Source organism: Schistocerca piceifrons, chromosome 6, assembly GCF_021461385.2.
Source record: "Schistocerca piceifrons isolate TAMUIC-IGC-003096 chromosome 6, iqSchPice1.1, whole genome shotgun sequence".
In the NCBI taxonomy this organism is placed as follows: Eukaryota; Metazoa; Arthropoda; class Insecta; order Orthoptera; family Acrididae; genus Schistocerca; species Schistocerca piceifrons.
The window spans coordinates 139,065,701-139,085,669 of NC_060143.1; the positions used below are offsets into that span (position 1 = coordinate 139,065,701).

Below are 19,969 nucleotides of genomic sequence, written 5' to 3' on the forward strand. Positions count from 1 at the left end.
AATTCTGCAAGGTTGATTTGCAGAATCTTGCCACTGCTTGGTAAGTAGTATCTCAGAGAGGCAATCAAAAAATTGAAAGGAAATGTCAAAACCAGAAGGATAGTTTGATTAGAAAAGAATGGGAAAGAAAATTGGCCAGGACTCTTTTTAAGAGTACACCCCAGCAGTTAGTTGAAATAATTTAAGGAAATCATAGGAAACTTAAATCAAAGTGACTGGACAAGTATTTGAATCCTATTTCCCCCAAAAATGTGTAGTGACTTAACAATTATGTCACCTTGCTTTAACTTCAAAAGTTGGATAAAAACAAAGAGGATCAGACACCAACACTGAGTGAAATTCTTCATAATTAAGAGATTGGAAGGAGCAATTCGCATTGGCTTTGAAGAAACTTTCAGCAGCCAAGATCACATTCAGTACTATTTACTCCTGATGACTGACTTGAACAGTTAAGATTGTCATCTTCTGATCTTCAAAAAAACTTTTGTTATATGTCCTGTTCCATTATGACTGTATCACACATTCCATGTTGTTATCTTTCTGCTCACTATACGAAATTGGAATAATAGAGAATTGAGAAGGTGGTTCGATGAACCCTCTACCGGGCACTTAAATGCGATTTGAAGAGTATCCATGTAGATGTAGATATAGATTGTATGTAGCACATTCCAAACATGTTCATTAAAAATAAAAATTGGTTTCTCACAATTAAAAACAACACAGTTAAAAAGTCCACACCTACAGAACATCACACTGATACATGTTAGGTGCAGAATTGCATAACTGTGCACATGTTTATGTTTACATGATGAGGGAGAGAGCATTCCGTCTTCAGGCCACAAACAGCCTATCGGGACCATCCAACCGCAGTGTCATCCTCAGGTCAGGATGCGGAGAGGAGGGATGTGTGGCCAGCACACCACTCTCCCGGTCGTTATGATGGTTTTCTTTGACCTTAAGCTGCTACTATTTGGTCGAGTAGCTCCTCAATTGGCATCACGAGGCTGAATGTACCCCGAAAAATGACAACAGCACATGGTGACCTGGATGGTCACCCATCCAAGTGCCGGCCACACCTGACAGCACATAACTTCGGTGATCTCACAGGAACCGGTGTATCCACTGCGGCAAGGCCGTTGCCACATGATGAGTAAAATGGTATTTAACTCATCATGTAAATGTAAACATACCATTTAATCTGTCATTAAACATAAACATGTGCACAAACATGCATAGTTGTGCCATTCAATATTTAACAAGTATCAATAGAGCGTGATGAGTATGGACATCCTCAGTTATGCAAGGAGCTTTTTCACTGTTTTGTTTTTATTTGCAACAAACCTGTTTTTATAATTGCGTAGGCTTCCACAGCCAGAGTCAGTCGACATAACAGTTTTCTGCGTGTGGTACCACGTCATAATGTATAAAACTGCTGCTGCTGGAGAAAAACCAACGTTTCAGCCACAGTTGCAGTGGCCTTCTTCTGGGCCTACTGGTCACTTCTGGGTCTACTGGTCACTACCAGTAGGCCCAGAAGAAGGCCGCTGCAACTGTGGCTGAAATGTTGGTTTTTCTCCAGCAGCAGTAGTTTTATACATTATGACACGGTACCACACTCAGAAAACTTTTATGTTGACCACATCTGTTTTTATTTTTAACAAACCTGTGTGAAATGTGCTACGTAGTATCCACTATAATGTCAACATGGTGTGTATGATATTCATAATGGAAAGCATGTATTACAACAAATTTTTTGAAGATCAGATGATGATGTCTTAACTGTTGAAACCAGTCATCAGGAATAAATAGCATTGAGTGCAATCTTTGCTATTAACAGTTTCCTCAAATAGCTCTTCTGGATAAAATCAAAGATGATGTGAAAGAATGTCAAATGGGATGGAAATCATAGTTTCCTTAGCACAGAAACTGAAAACAAAACAAAGTTTAAAGTAATGAATAGTAACACAAAGAGTGTAACAATTTACTAAACAGAAAAATTTGGAAAGCCACAATAAAATAAGGAAATAAGTTATGCAATTTATGAACATCTAAACAGATCAACAAGGACACTGGATACAGATATGGAAAGATTAAAGAGGCTCAAGAAGTTATGTCACCTTACAAAATAATTACACAAATATGTTCTCCAATTTCAATGAGAATACACATTACCAAAATGAAATTATGTTTTTTCCTATTATTATGGTTTATTTTTAGGAATGGGCCTACACATTTTCAGTATGGATGTCCTTAGATCAAAAGGAAAATTCACTTGAAAAATCAATAAAATTATGAGACAGAAATGTTGGTCAGTAATTAGATTTGGGGGATTATACTTTAGTAATGCTGATGTGCACATATAGCAGTACATGAAACTATCATCTCCCTTCCCTGTGGATGGAATTAATAGTTACAAAATCTGAGATTCTTTCATGTACTTTTATGTATGTCTGTCAGTAGTACTAAACTTTTACCTGTTAATGGTAAGTACTGGCTACTAATGATATATTATTTCTGCATTGTTTGGTGTAGAAGTGTGAATCCTTATCGGTTACCAAAACAGAAACAGTACAACGGGGCACAGACAAAACACATTGAGTCCTTGGTTGGTTTTCTTTCTTATATCTTTCTCCTTCTTGGCCTAGAAGACTGAGTGACACTTCCTTTGCTTCATTACCTTTCCTAAATGCCTTTTTCTTTGGATAATGTACTTGAGAATGTTTTGAAAGCTAGTAGGCCAATATTTTTTTCAGTTTGAGTTTCTGTAGATAACACTCTTTGTTCAATAGAAAACAGGTGCTTTTCTTCTATCCTCCATAATGGGTATCTTCAATTATGAATCTTGAATTATATTTAGATCATTCTTATATGCAATACATGATCAGTTGAGCTTCACTCCAAACATGTAGTATGAACAGAATGTCTGAAAGTATTGACATGGGACCATTAAATTTTAATCCAAGTTCTATAATGTCTATATTACAGAAAATGAATAATATAGATAGTTGTTTGAAAATTTTATTCAAAACTGTGTGACAAAAAATGATAACATGCAAGTGTTTGATTGAATTTTTTCATCATTTTCGATGTTATTTTCATTTTCTTTGTTATGTTTACAATGATACGACATTTACAATCAACTTAATTTACTTTTGTATTACTCATTTTGATTATATACATTTCTACAAAATTATGTGAGGTTTCAACAGTTTTCCCGAAATAAGTGCACCATCTATTTATATATTGTTGCAGATTCCTGCATCACAAATATCTATTATTACTTTTATAAAATAAGTTATGCAACATTTACTGCATATTGTTTTAAATGGGTTATGCAACATTTACTTCAGGTTATTTTAACTGAAATAAAGTCTTGAGAATCAGGTTCTGCCTGAGAAACATATCATTTGTTTCTCGAATAAAAATAAAATTTTATGAAACGTAAAGATAAATACAAGACAAAATTGATAAAGAAAAAGAAGTATTATAAAAATACAAAATGTCACTCTGAACTGTTTGCCTCCGTTTATTGCTGACTCACTTTGCGCACGTCTTGACCGAGCACAAGTTTTTGCAGTTAAAAATTGTTCAGGATGCTTGTCTTCTTGATGACAAAGAGATATTCAGAGGCTACATTTTAGTAACTAACATTAAAGGAATATGGCACATTCACTGAGATTTCTCTATCATACATCTGCTTATAACAAATATTATACAAAATATAATGCTAGGAACACACATCTGTTAATGACTTCATAGCTATGTTCAAGAGCACAATGGGGCAATTAGAGTGTGAGACAGTTAATTTGGAAATATTAGAATTTCCATGTAACACAATGAAGCACTGTGGTACAGATGACTATACAATTATCACATGATTCATTCCTTACATATGAAACATTCAATCCTCTGCTCCTGGTTAACATTAAATTAAAATTGGCAAAAATGAACAATACTGTTAAAATAATTGATTAATAGCATCACTGAAGTCATGCTACTCTTAACTAAATAAAACTTTTTTTATGAAACAATTCTTAACACAAAGGACTAATACATTTACAGAAGCAACAATTGCTGATAAAAATCAGATTGTTGCTTCCATGGCAGTGATCATTACTAACACTTAACCTCTCCACAAAATACTAGAACACTTTCTGTGTGCAAAAACATCAGACTGAACACATTATAAAGCTCAAACTTATTATGCAGAAGAAATTCATACGTCAGGCTTTTGCTTTCTTAAAAGGAAACATTAGAAAGAAAGAAAGTTATATATTTCTTGCTTCTGGCATGCTGGTATGAACTGAACTACTTCCTTTTTTTCCCGGGTATGTTTGAAGTTAGATACTGACATGTGACAAGTATTTTGTTGTCTGTTGCTGGAGTAATTTGACAACCACTTCACTGTGTCTTGGCACATAAAACATTTGCAGATACTAAGCACATAAATTCTTGAGAGTGAAATTACCACTCTGAATACTGTATGGCACATGAGGGATGATGAAACTCTCAATGTAACAGTATGTCTGAAAATGGCACTTTTACAACTACTCGTTTCAGCTTTATCTGTGAAAGCTCAGTGGCATGTCATACTGGTACATCAGACATACATTAATAATATGTGGAATTTTGGTAAACTTCTGAAGCAGACATCAAAGATAACATAACAAGTAAATTTAAAATATAACTTGTTTCTTGTCTACACTGCCAATGCAATAACCGTTCTCTTTACACACGTCAATAATAACCAATAAACCTACCAGCAAAAAGTTCGCTTTACATTTTTGTTTTCAATATCTTAGCTGAGGAACACTTATCCATTTCTCTGTAGAGTGATAATAAGTTCTACTCTTCAGACACTGTTTCTGGTGGGCTTGACCCATGAAGTGGAAATTCAAGGCCCCTTAGTATTTCCAGCAGCCCTTTGGAATGATCTCGCTGCTTGCAGGTAACTTTCAGGGTAATTACAGTACTCGCAGAATCCAGGAGGTCCCTGTGGCCCGGGTGCTCCACGTACACCAGGTAATCCTGTTACAAAAAAAGGAGAAAATGACATGCTTATAAGCTGTCTCCAGTTATTACTTGCATGAAGTAGTGTTGTACTATACTGTTGTACTATATGAACAGACATTCAAATCATTATTAAAAGCATTTGTTAAAGGGTATGGTGACCACTTTTAATACAATAAAAAATATACCTACAGTCTGACTCATTTCTCTATAATAAGTGACCCAGATAGTATTTGCCTTCCTTTAAGAAGACATTCATATTTTCTTGATAAACATTATCTGCGACTAATAGACCATTGAACTTCAACAGACTGGTCTTGTTAGTGTATTACTCTATTTTATTTTCATTGTACTGCATCAAAAAGAAAACAGGTTTTTACCTGGTCGTCCAGGCTCCCCTCTTTCCCCTTCCCTTCCTGGCAGTCCAATACCTTCTGGTCCAGGTGGCCCTGTAGAAAGTGAAAGGATACTGAATTAGACATGTGGCATACATCTGATTTTACATTTGATGTGTTTAAAAGAGAAAAAATAACATAAAAGAGTACAGGGGAACATGGTAATCATATGTATTTAGTTTCTGAAGCTTGTGGTAAACATGATGCCTTCCAATTACTGCTTCTCTCTTTTGATTCGTGTAAGTAACAAACAGACGCAGGGAGACAGGCACCATTTGAGCTATGGAACGTATAATGAGGGAAAGTAAAAGAGGCCAGTTTCCTGTTAGTTTTGATGGATGGAAAGAAATGAAGATAAGCTTACAGTTACTACTTATTTATTTTTAACTAAATATCTTATTGAAACTTGCAAGTCATCATATTATTGCACGGATGTGTTTAGTTTACCATACTGGATATGATTGCATTAGTATGTAATGGCAAACTGGGATTAAAGCATGCTAAAAGTGAGCAGGTGTGCATGATTCTCACATTAAATACATTATACAATCTGGTGGTAATTGTAAACACTGTTTTCTAATTTCGTGGTAGGCTATATAAACTGATATTATCATGGTAACTTGTTCATAACAGTAACATGACAGTTATCTCATTTAACAATTTGCTTCAAGCAACAACCCAGTACTTTATTTATTTGACACAATTTATAGAACAGACTGTAATGAAATAGATACTTGAACTTCTCACATCTGGTCTGTTGCCAGAAATTAAGATCATGCTTTTTCCCCCCTTGTCAGATGCCAAGAAATTATACACCACTGACAAAGTCTTACATATTAGAGAAGTTGGATGGGTCTCTGAATGCCATTAGAAACGATGAGAGAAAAACAAGGGAAACTGGGAAAGCCATTAAGATTCGGGAATTAGCTTCATTTACTGCAGACATCACCTGTTTCACCTTGTCTCCGTTGTCATGAACCTGTTTTCATCAAGGACAGACAGACAGATTAAGCAATACATTTTGACATTAGTAAAATTATACTTTGGCTTAATATGCATCATCCTGAGATGCCTGGCATTTAAGTATATCAAAGAAAAGAAAATCCCTAAGAATTTTAAGAGAGACAATGGCTTGGCCATTAAAGACTGGTTATATGGGTTTCAGAAAAGAAATTATCAGATAAAATTGAGGCAGCCTGAAAGAACAAGTTTGTATAGGGTCATGTCTTTTAATGCTGAAGAGAAACAACTATTTTATTCAAATTAAGAAAATAGATAAAATAAAGGTATGGAAAGTACATAGCATATATAAAATGGGCATTACATTGGTTCAGAAGAAATCCCTGAAAATTTACAGACCTAAAGGAGGCAAAAATGTAGAAGCTGTGATTTCTGCTGAATGAAGGTGAACCATTACAGGTTTTTTCTGCATGAATGCTGCTGGAAATTATATGTCATCAGTGTTAGTCTACCACACAAAATGAGTGGCTCCCACACTTCAGAAAAATGAATCAACTGGAACAGCATAGAAATGGTGAAAGAACCAATAGATTAATTCTGAGTTATCTTTTGATTAGTTAGTACACTTGAACAAACATTTCAGAAATTGATCCTCTTTTTCTTATCTTGCACAGCCATACCAGTCTTATTTCAAATTTAACATTTTAGTACTGCAGAGAGAATTTTATCCATGTTGAATCATTACTGTCACATGCATCTAATCATTTTCAACTGCTTTACTTGACTTGATTTGACTTTCTTAAGTCTGCTGAATGATGCACTGTACAGGGAATTGAAAAAAATTCCTTACAACTTCAAGATATCCACAGGTGACTGAATATGGTGTACCTGAGTGTTAAAAAAAGTCATTCAAGAAAATTACCACCCTGGAGAAAGCAAGATTTTCAGAAAATGATTTTGCTTCAGCCAGTGAAATGAAACAGCTTGCAGCAGAAGGAACTCATGAGCCTGACATTTCAAATTCTGAGTCATTTCGAGATTTTTCAAGCACTCAAGTCCGCCAGTATTCAAAATACTAAATAACTCACAACAATCTGAAGTTCTGTATGAAGATTCTCAACCATCTACCTCCAAACAAAGTCTTGTACCAAAATATCTCCAGTTTCTAAACTAAAATCCAACATAAACATAAGGAGAAAGGCATGTGAAACACAACACTCACAAATATTAACAAGCACTCTCCATGAAAAGGAAGGTGGAATAAGCTGACAAGAAAACAGAGACTGGTTTGAAGAACAGGAATAAGAAAGCTGTATGTAGATGCTTTACAGAGCAATCAGAAAATAGGAAAAGAAAACCGTAAGTAAGGAGAAAACACCAGAGTCATAGGAGGTATCAGACATTTCCAGCATTTGTGATAATGATGCTGACTATGATAACCGTCTTATTGGTGCATTGAAACCGCTATCTACACGTAGTAAAGAAACTGATGTGTTATGCTGCTGTGTAAACAAATAAGGAGAAAAAAATGTGGTCCTTGTGTGTTTGATGTTATGGTTGGAATCATGTTGTTTGTACCAAAGAACAAACATCACAGGACTAAGTTTGCAATGGGTGCTTATCCAAGAATTGAAAATTCTAAACATTGTTGAACTGTTAAATTGAAGATAATTACACATTCTGTATTACTGTTTAAACACGTTTAAATATTCCAATTTCCTAACAGAATTTGGTGAGTAACTTAAATGGTGCTTGTTTTCATTCATGTCCCTATAACATTAGCCTCTCATTTTAAATGTGCAATTTCCTAATCACTCTGTGTAATTATCCCACAGGCATATGTGTGTGCAAGGCAAAAAAGGTGGGTTAGGGGGAGGGGGTGGGGGGCTTGAAGGGGCAGGATAAAAGGGGTCGCTTGAGCCATCTCCTCCTCCCCTTGGAATCTGGAGTGTATTATAGTGAGACAAGACAAAGGCTTTTGCAATTGCTGTACAACTTATTATCTTCCCACTCTTCCCCTGCCCCCTCCCCAATAAATTTCTGCACATACCCATGCCCATAGGCGAAGGAAGGGCACCATTGCATCTTACTTATATTTGCAGTTAAACTTCATTGTACTGTTTTTTTACATTTAAAATGATTCAGCATAATAAAGGTAGAGAAACTACATTTGGTTCAACCCTTTAGTCTCCTGAGTGGGCGCACCAAGTTTCTGTCACTTCTGACAGCGTAACTGCAGGACAGTCATTGAATTTCTCCCTGCAAGAAAAGAAACTGGGGGGGGGGGGGGGGGGGGGAAATATTAAAAAACAATTGTGCAAAATCTATAGAGCATCTGCTGTTGACAAAAGAACAGTTAATCACTGGGAATGAAGGATGAGGTCATCAGAAGGCAGTTCAGTGGAGCTCCACGATTTGCAGCAGTCGGGGAGACCATCTGCGGCTGTCACACCTGACATGTTGCAGTGATCTGATGTTGTCATTTGTGAGGACAGACACATTATGACTCGAGAAGACATTTTGAGGATGATGAGGAGGTGATTCACACAGTGAAGCACTGGCTCTGCCACCAGGACAAGATTGGTACCGACAGAGCAAACACGCCCTTGTTTCGCACTGCAGAAAGGCCATAGAATGGGAAGGTGAATACGTGGAAAAATAGGGTGTGTAGATAAAACACAAGTCTTTTGTGTATGTAATTCTCATTGTGTTCAATGAAGAACTGTTGAATAAAAGAAAGTGCGGTGCATTACTTTCTGCGCAACCCTTGTACAAATTAACTGTAGCTATGCAGCTATTCCTGTATGTATGTTTATTTCTAACTTCATGCCAAGCAACACCAAGCTAGCCAACACAAAAAATGTCCTTCTTCAACTTTATATTTTGCTTGAATATTGGCAATTTTGGAAGGACTCAGCCGAAAATTTCTCAGGAGCTTTCTATTTTTACCCTTTACGCATTTTATGTAGATTTGAATATGGATTTTATTTCCACATATTGTATGTCAGTTTATTTTTTATTGTCAGATACTCATTTTGCTTTATGAAATAATTTTAATTAATGACTATGCATACTGCATTTTAAATATTGGATGTACAATACTGATCAGCAGGACACCCCTAGGCTATCAGCAGTACTTACCATTTATGTGTGTGTAGATATTGATTCTGATGTAGTACTTATATCAGATTTTTTTAATGATATGTATGGCTGATAAGCATGGTTACCAGTGATGTTATTAACTGTTATTTTTATTTCTCAGGTATTCCTAGGCTTTTTGCAGATTGAGCTTTAGCTAACTGAACTTAGTTTGTCACACCACAGTTTGTCTATTTGTAACAGATCTGAAGAGGACAGTAGCTGAAACTGGTAATTATATAACTTATGTGGTCAAGATGCACCTTTACAATAAAGTGTCATTTCTGGAAGTCTTGGAAGAAGAGACTTGAGAAGTAAGAAGGGAAAGAATAGGAAAAATTGGATTACAACATGTATGTCAGGTAAAACTGATGAAGATCATTCTGGTCAAGATGCACCTTTACAATAAAGTGTCATTTCTGGAAGTCTTGGAAGAAGAGACTTGAGAAGTAAGAAGGGAAAGAATAGGAAAAATTGGATTACAACATGTATGTCAGGTAAAACTGATGAAGATCATTCTGGGGAAAGGAGGGGGAGTACAGAAAGGTGTACAATGAACTACAAAGTTTTAATGACTGGGGTACGGAGGGGTGAATGGAAAGATAGTGTGAAGATACTGAAGGACTGTAATATCAAGGTACATTAGAATCAATGTATAGAACAATTAACCTAAGCAACAAAGAGCCAAGAAAAGTCATGAAATAGGCTATACTAAATGGAAATGGATTTATAATAGTGCACATAGAAGAGAACAAAGACTTGTGTAAGAAGTATATTGAAGAATTATATAAAATACAAGGGGTTCATACACTACTAAGACTGGAATGTCAATTGGAATGTGATGACACAGGCTATGGGCAAAAGTACTGAGATGTGGACAATGCCATTAAGGATCTCATAAAGATGAAAGCAATGGGCTGTGATAAAATACCAGCTGAAGCCTTAAAGGCTTTGTCACATAGGGCAAGCTGTGAATCAACCAACCTTTCAACAGGATATATGACACAAGCATCTGTCCTGAAGATCTGTTTAAAACTCTTCTAGTCTGTTTAAGAAAGAAGTACTGCAACAAAGAATGCAAAGCTCACACGAAAATTAATTTCATATGCCACATTACAAAAACCTATTGTTACTCAGATTAACAGGAAAATTTGAAGAAACCATGGTGGGGAAGATCAGTCTGGAGTCAAGAAAGGAAATACAACATGACATCCAATTGGATATCTGTATAACAATAATGAAAATTCCTGGATGGAAAAAAATGTAAAATAAAGGAAAGACAACCACATACCTGTTGCAGATTGGTGTGGGGCACACAGAAACATTTAATCGAAAACTGGTAATATTAACATTTGATCTCTCTGCCTTTTCTAGTAGGAGTACACACACACACACACACACACACACACACACACACACACACACACACACACACACAGGCACCCAAATGTCCACACTAATTAATTAATCTATATATGAATGATAGGCAAAATCAGTGAGGGTTTATCTTAGTAAAATTAACAAATACAAGTATTATCAGGCAGGAACTAGGAACTCTGACCACTTGCATCATGGAAATTAAAGAAATGAAACATCTTACAGATGACATTGCACAAGAGCTGAAAACTACATAAAACACATACCAGGTAGACCACGTGGTCCCATAGGACCCTCTATTCCAACTCCCTCTGGTCCTCTGTCTCCCTTGTCACCTCTCTCTCCAGGGGAACCAGGTGGTCCACTTGGGCCCACTGGACCTGGGAGGCCAGTGAAGCCTCTCTCTCCCTGCAGGCCAGGTGGTCCTGCATCGCCTGGAAGTTTATAAGGGATTGGTGAGAAACAATTGTTAGTCATAAAGTGGAAATTTACCTCCATGCAGTAGATTATTAACAATTGAAATTTAAAAAAATGCATTTACAGATTGCCAAAAGACTTATTCCCTGTAACTTTTAGAGATGCTCTAGGAATCTGCTATATAACTTTAACTCAAAACTTAATTTTAATTCTATATTCACAGTGTGGGGAGTAGTCTATAATTTATTTATTAAAAATCTCTGTTTCAGTGAAATATACCTTATTGTGGTGACATTGTGCATTGATGTAGTGTTGTACTGTATGTGGGATGTGCAAGTGTTTACAAACACTGCACTATTCAAACATTTCATGCCAGACATGCTGCATTTATATACATATGTGTTGTGGTTTTGTTATTCTTTGATTATGCTTTTTATATTTTGTATCTTCCATGCATGTAGTGGAGTTTGTGCACAGTTACAGCATATTATGATATTCGTTCTCTGCATATTAAAGTTATTTTGAATTGCAAGCTTGGAACAATCAAACAAACCATGTATTTCTCACCATCTCCTGTGGCTGTGACCAATAAAGCTAATGTTAATGGTTTGAGGGAATTTTTGTGTAGTTTGGTTCCATCATATTAAATACACACACAGTTTGTACCGAAAAAATGGTGATAACAATGCTATTTACCTGCATAGTATCATTGGATTAATGAGCGCTTGCAGAAGAGATTTGCAAAATGACTGATGCGAATCCTGCCATGTCACGATTGACTGTAAGGCCACACAATGCAGCTTTGTGGTTTGTGCAGGAGTAGACCAGTTTTTTCTATTCTGGAATTTCGGCAGATACTACCAAGTTTTGTGCTTGTAGTAAACCTATTAGACCATCAGTATGCCATGGAAGTTCAAGATATGATTACCTTGCCACCAGAGGCTAACTCCTGCAACCAGCTTAAAGCAGAATTGATCCAGCGATTTTCAGCATCACAGGAAGAGCAAATCTGTCAGGTTCCTACTCAGGAAGATTTTGGAGACAGGAAGTCTTTGCAATACTGGTGGCACCTAAGCAACAAAGTAGACAAGGGAACCATTCTGGACAGCTTTCCTCACACAATATAGAGTAGACATTTGCTACTGCAATTATAACATTACAGTCTGACACCCACTTGGACATAGTAGTGGAACAGGCAGATAAAATGTAGGACATGATGACATCGGCTTCTGTCAGCACAATCACTTTGTAGTGCACTAGTGTGATACCAACTGTTTTTCATGGAGATTATGACACCTTGGCAGCCAAGGTAGATCTATTGATGCAGCAGATCAGCAAACTGTTATCTCAACATGATCCAAACATTAACAGAAGCTGTAATCAATACTGCCAATGCTCACACATCAGACCATTGATGACCTCTTCCCCAACTGAGCCTGGGCAGCAAGGTATCTGCTGGTATCACCAGAAATTCAGTGAGCAAGAGTGCAGATGCACAACCCCCTGCACTTTCTCAAATGGTAATGGTGGTTGGAAGTAGATGCCTCCTCCGATAGCCAATTAGTGTCTCCATGCCTTTTTGTTAGCGATCAGGGGTCCAGTTGGAAATGTTTAATAGGCACTGGGTCCAATCTGTCCATTTACTCGCAGACTATGTTGCACAGGAAGCGACCACTCACTTTATTCTGTCTGACTGCTGCAAACAACTTGGTCATAACAAAGAATGGCAGGTGGGTTTACGACTAGCTTTTGCATGGGATTTTACAATTGCAGAGGTCGCCGAACCTATCACTGGAGCACCCTTCCTCACCGGTTACAATCTACTGCTGGACATGAAGTACTCACACCTAGTTGACATCATAGGTGTAACAGCATCAGGATTTCAGTGGGATGCAGCTGTTCATACTGCCAAAGTAATTCAGATGGCAGATAGTGAGTACATAGAGCTGCTGCGGAGTGCCTAAGGAGGTAAGGCATGCCACCGTCCACTACACAGAGACAACCAACCATCCCACCACATCTTGCAGACCAGATTGTCTTAAAATTTTGAAAGCAGAGCATGACGGTATGATTCATGAAGGTGTAACGTGGTCTTCTAACAGTTCCTGGTCCTTACCATTGCATTTTGTCCTGAAAAAGGGTTGTGCACGGCGGCCTTGTGGTGACTACCGAGCCACAAATACCAGAACAATACCTGACAGATATCCAGTACCATCGTTACATTACTATAAATATGTATTGAGTGGTGTGGTTATTTTTAGCATTCTTGACTGCACAAGAGCGTGCAGTAGCTGTATGAGATATTCCCAAGGTGGTCACATCACTTATTTTGACATGTTTGAGAGCATACAGGTATTAATAACTTTTGGACGCACAAACATTGCTCAAACATGACAACACTTCATTGACTCAGTGCTACAGGGCCTAATTTTTTCTTTCGCTTACCTAGATGATATTTTGGTTTTTTCGTCATTGGCAGAGCAGCATCGGCAGCTTTTAGCAGAAGTGTTCAAGCAGTTGGAACATCATGGCGTTGTCCTGAACACCATTAAATATGTTTGGCCAGCCCCAGATTTCCTAGGGCATAGGATAACAGCAGCAGGATCGCTACCATTGCCAGAGAAGGTGGAAGCCATCTTACAGATTTCATGCCCAAATATGGCCAAGGAATTTTGTTGATTTCTCAGTATTTTATATTTTTATCACCATCATGTGCCACACTTTGCCAAGTTATGGGAGCCATTAACTCCCTGTAGCACTCACCGGCCCAAACAACAAGGGTAACTTGCCTATAGCATGCACTGATAGCGTATCTGTGGCATTTGAAGCAGCGCTACTGGCACACCCTGAATATGCTGCACCTTTGGCACTAGTAGTTGATGCTAGAATGATGGTGATCAGTGCAGCACTGCAGCAACAATGTAGTGACACATGGCAACGACTTGTGTTTTTCTTGTGCAAACTATCGCTATCAAAAAAGCTGTGAAGAGTTTAATGACAGAGAACTTCTGGCCATTTATGAGTCCATCAAATACTTTGGCTTCACCAAGAAGCTAGAGAATTTATCATCTACACTGAACACAAACTGCTAACTTATGCCTTTTGCCAGAACAATATGAACTGCTCAGCTAGCAACACAGTCGGCTAATGTTCATCTTGCAGTTCAGCACAGATACATCTCTGGTACAGACAATATGGTAGCTGATTGTTTCTCTAAGGTTAGAAGCATTACCAGCACGTGAAGAACTGAAAGTACTTTTATTGCCAGGAATATCAGCATTTGATCCTCAACTTATCCAAATTCCAGAGAGTGATATAAAGCTATACTGTGGCATGACCAGGTCAAAGCTGAAGCTGTTCTTACCTATTGCCTTCAGAAGGGATGCCTTCAATATGCTATATGACTCGCCTAGTGACAAATCATTATGTGTAGCTGGGAACACAGAAAGATTGCCGTGAATGGGCAAGGTGTTGTCTTAAATGTGTGCAGCAAGATACACCACCACGTGCAAGCACCAATAGGGAACTTTCCTGTCACAACAGCCCATTTCAATCATGTCCATATTGATGTTGTTGGTCTATTGCCATTATCTGATGGCCTACATTACATACTTACAATGATAGATTGTTGCACCTGCTGGCTGGAAACTGCACCAGTGGACAACATTATGGCAGAAACTCTGGCTTTTGATTTTGTGTCTTATTGGGTGTCATGATTTGACTGTCCATTACATATTATGACAGACAGAGGACGAAAATTTGAATCTGAAATGCTCAGACAACTCGCGATGTTTCATGGCACAACTCACCACAAAATGATGAGTGATCACCCAGCCTGTAATAGGACGATCAAGAGATGACACTACTCACTTAAGGCAGCACTAGTGTGCAACAACACTGAGTGGACCAAGGCCTTTCCCATGGTACTATTCAGCCTCAGAAACATTTTCAAACTAGATATAGACACTTCTTCAGTAGAACTGGTGTACAGTGAGACGTTGAGGCTTCCTAGAGAATTTGTGGAGACAAACGCTCTGTCATAACCAAGGGATGATTGACCAGCATTCCTACTCGAACTGTGAGGAGACATGGCCCGAATCTGTCCACACCAGCCTCACAGACATGGTACAGCCACCACATTTGAGCATCAAGACTTTAAAACCTGTTCACACATCCTATTAGGCATGGAAGGCATCAAACCATCCTTGCAGCTACCATACTCAGGATCCTATCATGTAGTCACAATGGGAGACAAGATTTTAACATTTCAACTAACACAAGGGTTACCATTGTTTTTATAGACATGATTAAACTGGGTTAAATCTTCCAAGAAGCAATAATGCCAGAGTTTCCAAGATTATGACCCCACTCAACAACCACCTCATCACCGACTCCACAGCCATCTGTGCAAACTCCATCAGTGGACCAGCCAACACATACCTCAAGATCTGGTCGCTGCATGCCCTTCCCAGCCTGCTATTTGGAATAATGCTCCTCCTCCATCATGGTAGCTGATGTGGCAGTATCGTGCAGTTACTCATTTCCCACTAGACACCAGAGGAGCTGGTTTATATGTGTGTGTGTTTTATTATTCTTTGATTATGCTTTTTATATCTTCCATGCTAGTAATGGAGTTTGTGCACAGTTATGAGATTAACTCTGATGCTTATGCCCTGCATGTTAAGTTATTCTGAATATCAAGCTCAAAATGATCAAACAAACAATGTATTTTTTGCTGACTCCTGTGGCTGTGATCAATAAAGCTAACATTATTTGTTCAAGGGCTATTTGGTTCCATCGCACTATGTACACGCAGGTTCTAATGGTTGAACAACAGTCTGCACAGCTCGTACCGATACTTCTAATTATGTGCCCACATGCAGTTATGCACTCAAACATATGAAACCTGTGGGCAATACAGTTTTTCCGTATAGTTCTTGGTGCTTATTTTACACATTATTTACAGGCTTTGATAGATTATGGTAATTATAGTTGAAAAAATTGAATAAAAAAAACTAACATAAAAATGAGAATGTAAGGTCAATCATGTTCTTTAAACGCATGAAATATCTGGAGCAACAATCTTAATTTATTTTCATCAAGTAATGCACTCATAAGCAGTAAATCTTTGACACATTTTTCACTGAGTTTACCAGTAGAATTGTGAAAACTGCAATGTGCAAAATATTACCTTGTTTTCCATTGTTTTGGTACAGTTTGATTAGTTGGATTGGCTAGTATGTCATATTTTCTCTTCTAGGTAATGCACAATAATATTTTGGAAATAGAGTTATCCACAATGAGTGAAGACTGATTCTTGTGGAATAGTTGACAGGGACATCTGTTAAGGTTTTCCAACACTTTTTAGTGCAAACTTTATGAGACTTGTGTGATATGTCTTACATGTAATCATTTACATGACTGCTTATTAATGTAATGTGACTATACTGGATGTACATATAATTTAATGCTGAATTCCTATTGTTCTAGATGGAGGAGGGAGTGTATGTTCACAAGACATTGATCCAAAGTTCCTTGTTTTAACACTCTGTGTCAAGGAAACAGTGCAATCAACAGTAATCTTACATGTATTGAGATTGGCTTCCACAGTGAGTGCCAGTTTTAATAAAATAATTTTGGGCATTACCACATCATTATACATTTATAATGATGCTTCCTAACACCCAAAATGATTTTCTTCTTGACTCTTATAAATGTCTTACATTACAAGAAAGCAAGGTTTAGTAATTAACCTGGTACACAGGTGCTGTGTTTAGTGTTCTTCCTCTCAGGTAAAAATTCTAGCAATTAAAATTTCTTTAATCGTACATTGGAACTGGTCACACCCAGAATTATGCACCACACCACCTTGATTGTGGAAGGAGGTCTTCTTGCCATGGATAATATATCTCTTTAAACTGTGGCAGATCAGTAAGCATTCCAACATACCTTCTCAGATATGGAAACAAGTGAATCAGTCTAATGCATGAGAATAGCATCATTACATTGCCACTAAAGTGCATGACCTGCTGACTCATACAAGTAATTTTCAAGGTGGCCACAAAGGCAAGTAAAAAATGAAGCAAAATGAAAATTACACTTTTTGGCATTTCCCCCTTTTGTTGTGAGTCTGTACCTAAGCAGAGGCCAAACTTCAAACATCTGAAAGTATCAGAGTTATTGTACATCTCTGATTATGTCTTTGTGCACTTAAATCTTATAAGAACTATCCTATAAACATTTCCTGGATGAATTAGAGAGCTTTCTTTCAAGCAGGTGGCTTGAGCCACTAGCAGTTAAATGAAGAATGAAGCACAGATTGGTCAGGTGAGTACAGGGCTATAAACACAAAATCAAATAGGGGTAAGCAAGAGTAGGTCTAACAATGAATAAGAAAATAGGGATGTGAATAAGCTACTATGAGCAGCATAGTGAACGCATTATCGTAGCCAAGTTAGGCATTAAGCTAAAACCACCATGGTAGTACAATTTTATACGCTAACTTGTTCCACAGATGAAGAGGTTGAAGGCATGTATGATGAGATAAAAGATAGTTAAGAGAATCAAAATTTTAATTGCGATGGGGAACAAATTCAGTAGTAGAAGAAGGAAGAGAAGGAAACATGGTAGATGAATATGGACTGAGTGAAAGGAATGATAGAGGAAGCCACCTGGTAGAATTTTGCACAGAGCATAACCTAATCATAACTAACACTTGGTTTAAGTATCATTAAAGAAGGTTATGTAAGTGGAAGAGACCTGGAGACTCTGAAGGGTTTCAGATTGATTGTATAATGGTAAGACAGAGGTTTCAGAACCAGATTTTAAACTGTACGACATTTTCAGGGGCAGATGTGGACTCTGACCACAATTTATTGGCTATAAAAATGTAGATTAAAACTGGAGGAATTGCAAAAAGGTATTAGTTTAAGAATAATGTGAAAGAACCAGATGTTGCTGATTGATTATGACAGGGGAAAGAAATATAGTAGATGATGAATGGGTAGCTTTGAGAAATGAAATAATGAAGGCAACAGCGGATCAGATAAGTAGAAAGACAAGGCCTAGTAGAAATCCTTGGATAACATTGGAGGTATTGAATTTATTTCATTAATGAGAAAATATAAAAAAAATGCAGCAAATGAAGCAGGTGAGAGGGAGTAAAGGCATATAAAATGGCTATGCGATAATGGCTAGAGGGCAAATGTAAGGATTTAGAAGCATATATCACTAAGGGAAAGATAAATACTGCCTATAGCAAAATTAAACAGGATTTTGGAGAAAAGAGAGGGAGCTTTCTGATCACCAAGAGCTCCTTTGGATAACTGTTATGAAGCAAACAAGGGAAAGATGAAGGATGGTAGGACTATATAAGGGGCTGTACAAGGGAAATTAACTTGAAGGCAATGTAATACAAAAGGAAGAAGATGTAGATGAAGATCAGGTGGGAGATATGATACTGTGAGAAGAATTTGACAGAGCACTGAAAGGCTTAAGTCGAAACAAGACCCACGGAGTAGATAACATTCTGTCAGAACTACTGATAACATTGGGAAAGCCAGCCATGAAAAAAGTCATGCATGGATTCAGAAAACATTGTTCTTCTGAAACACAACTAGCTCTTTATATTCGTGAAGTAATGTGTGCTATCGACAGGGGATGTCAAGTTGATTCCATATTTTTAGATTTCCAGAAGGCTTTTGACACCGTTCCTCACAAGCATCGTATAACCAAACTGCATGCCTATGGAATATCACCTCAGTTGTGTGACTGGATTCATGATTTCCTGTCAGAAAGGTCACAGTTCATAGTAATAGAAGTCATCAAGTGAAACAGAAGTAATATCTGATGTTCCCCAAGGAAGTGTTATAGGCCCTCTATTGTTCCTGATCTATATTAATGGCATAGGAGACAAAATCTGAGTAGCCCTATTAGATTGTTTGCAGATGATGCTGTCATTTACAGTCTTGTAGAGTCAATAGATGACCAAAAAAATTACAAGATGATTTAGATGAGATACCTATATGGTACGAAAAGTGGCAATTGACACAGAATACAGAAAAGTGTGAAGTTAATTCACATGAGTTCTAAAAGAAATCCACACAAATCTTAAGGCTATAAATTCAACTAAATACCCAAGGATTACAATTAAAAATAACCTAAATTGGAATGATCACACAGATAATGGTGTGGGTAGAGCAAACCAAAGATTGTGATTCATTAGCAGAACACTTAGAAGGTGCAACAGGTCTACTAAAGAGACTGCTTACAACACACTTTTCCACCCTACACTGGAGTGCTGCTGTGCGGTGTGGGATCTGCATCAGGTGAGACTGATGGATGACATCAAAAAAGTTCAAAGAAGGATGACTCATTTTGTACTATCACAAAATAGGGGAGATAGTGTTACAGACAAGATATGTGGATTGGAGTGGCAATCATTAAAACAAAGGCATTTTTTGCTGCAACGGTATCTTCTCGTGAAATTTCAATCAATAGCTTCCTCCTCCGATTGCAAAAACATTCTGTTGGCACCCACCTACATAGGGAGAAATGATCATCACGATAACATAAGAGAAATCGGGGCTCACAGAGAAATATTTTCATGCTCATTTTTCACCCGCACCGTTCGAGAGTGGAATGGTAGAGAGACAACTTGAAGGTGGTTCACT

At 37.5% G+C, this 19,969-nt stretch overlaps 1 protein-coding gene across 4 annotated transcripts in view; it reads right to left on the reverse strand.

Moving 5' to 3' along the window:
• Positions 1–3,004: 3,004 nt before the first annotated feature.
• The window catches only part of LOC124802542 (collagen alpha-1(IX) chain-like), a 403,811-nt gene continuing 386,846 nt past the window's right edge, over positions 3,005–19,969 (reverse strand). For all 4 annotated transcript variants that reach the window (XM_047263404.1, XM_047263402.1, XM_047263401.1 and 1 more), the window contains 3 exons: positions 11,147–11,314; positions 5,391–5,459; positions 3,005–5,028 (listed from right to left, as the gene is read on the reverse strand). In XM_047263404.1, the coding sequence (XP_047119360.1) occupies positions 4,895–5,028; positions 5,391–5,459; positions 11,147–11,314 (371 nt within the window). In that variant the 3' untranslated portion in view covers positions 3,005–4,894. The remainder of the gene's footprint in view (positions 5,029–5,390; positions 5,460–11,146; positions 11,315–19,969) is intronic.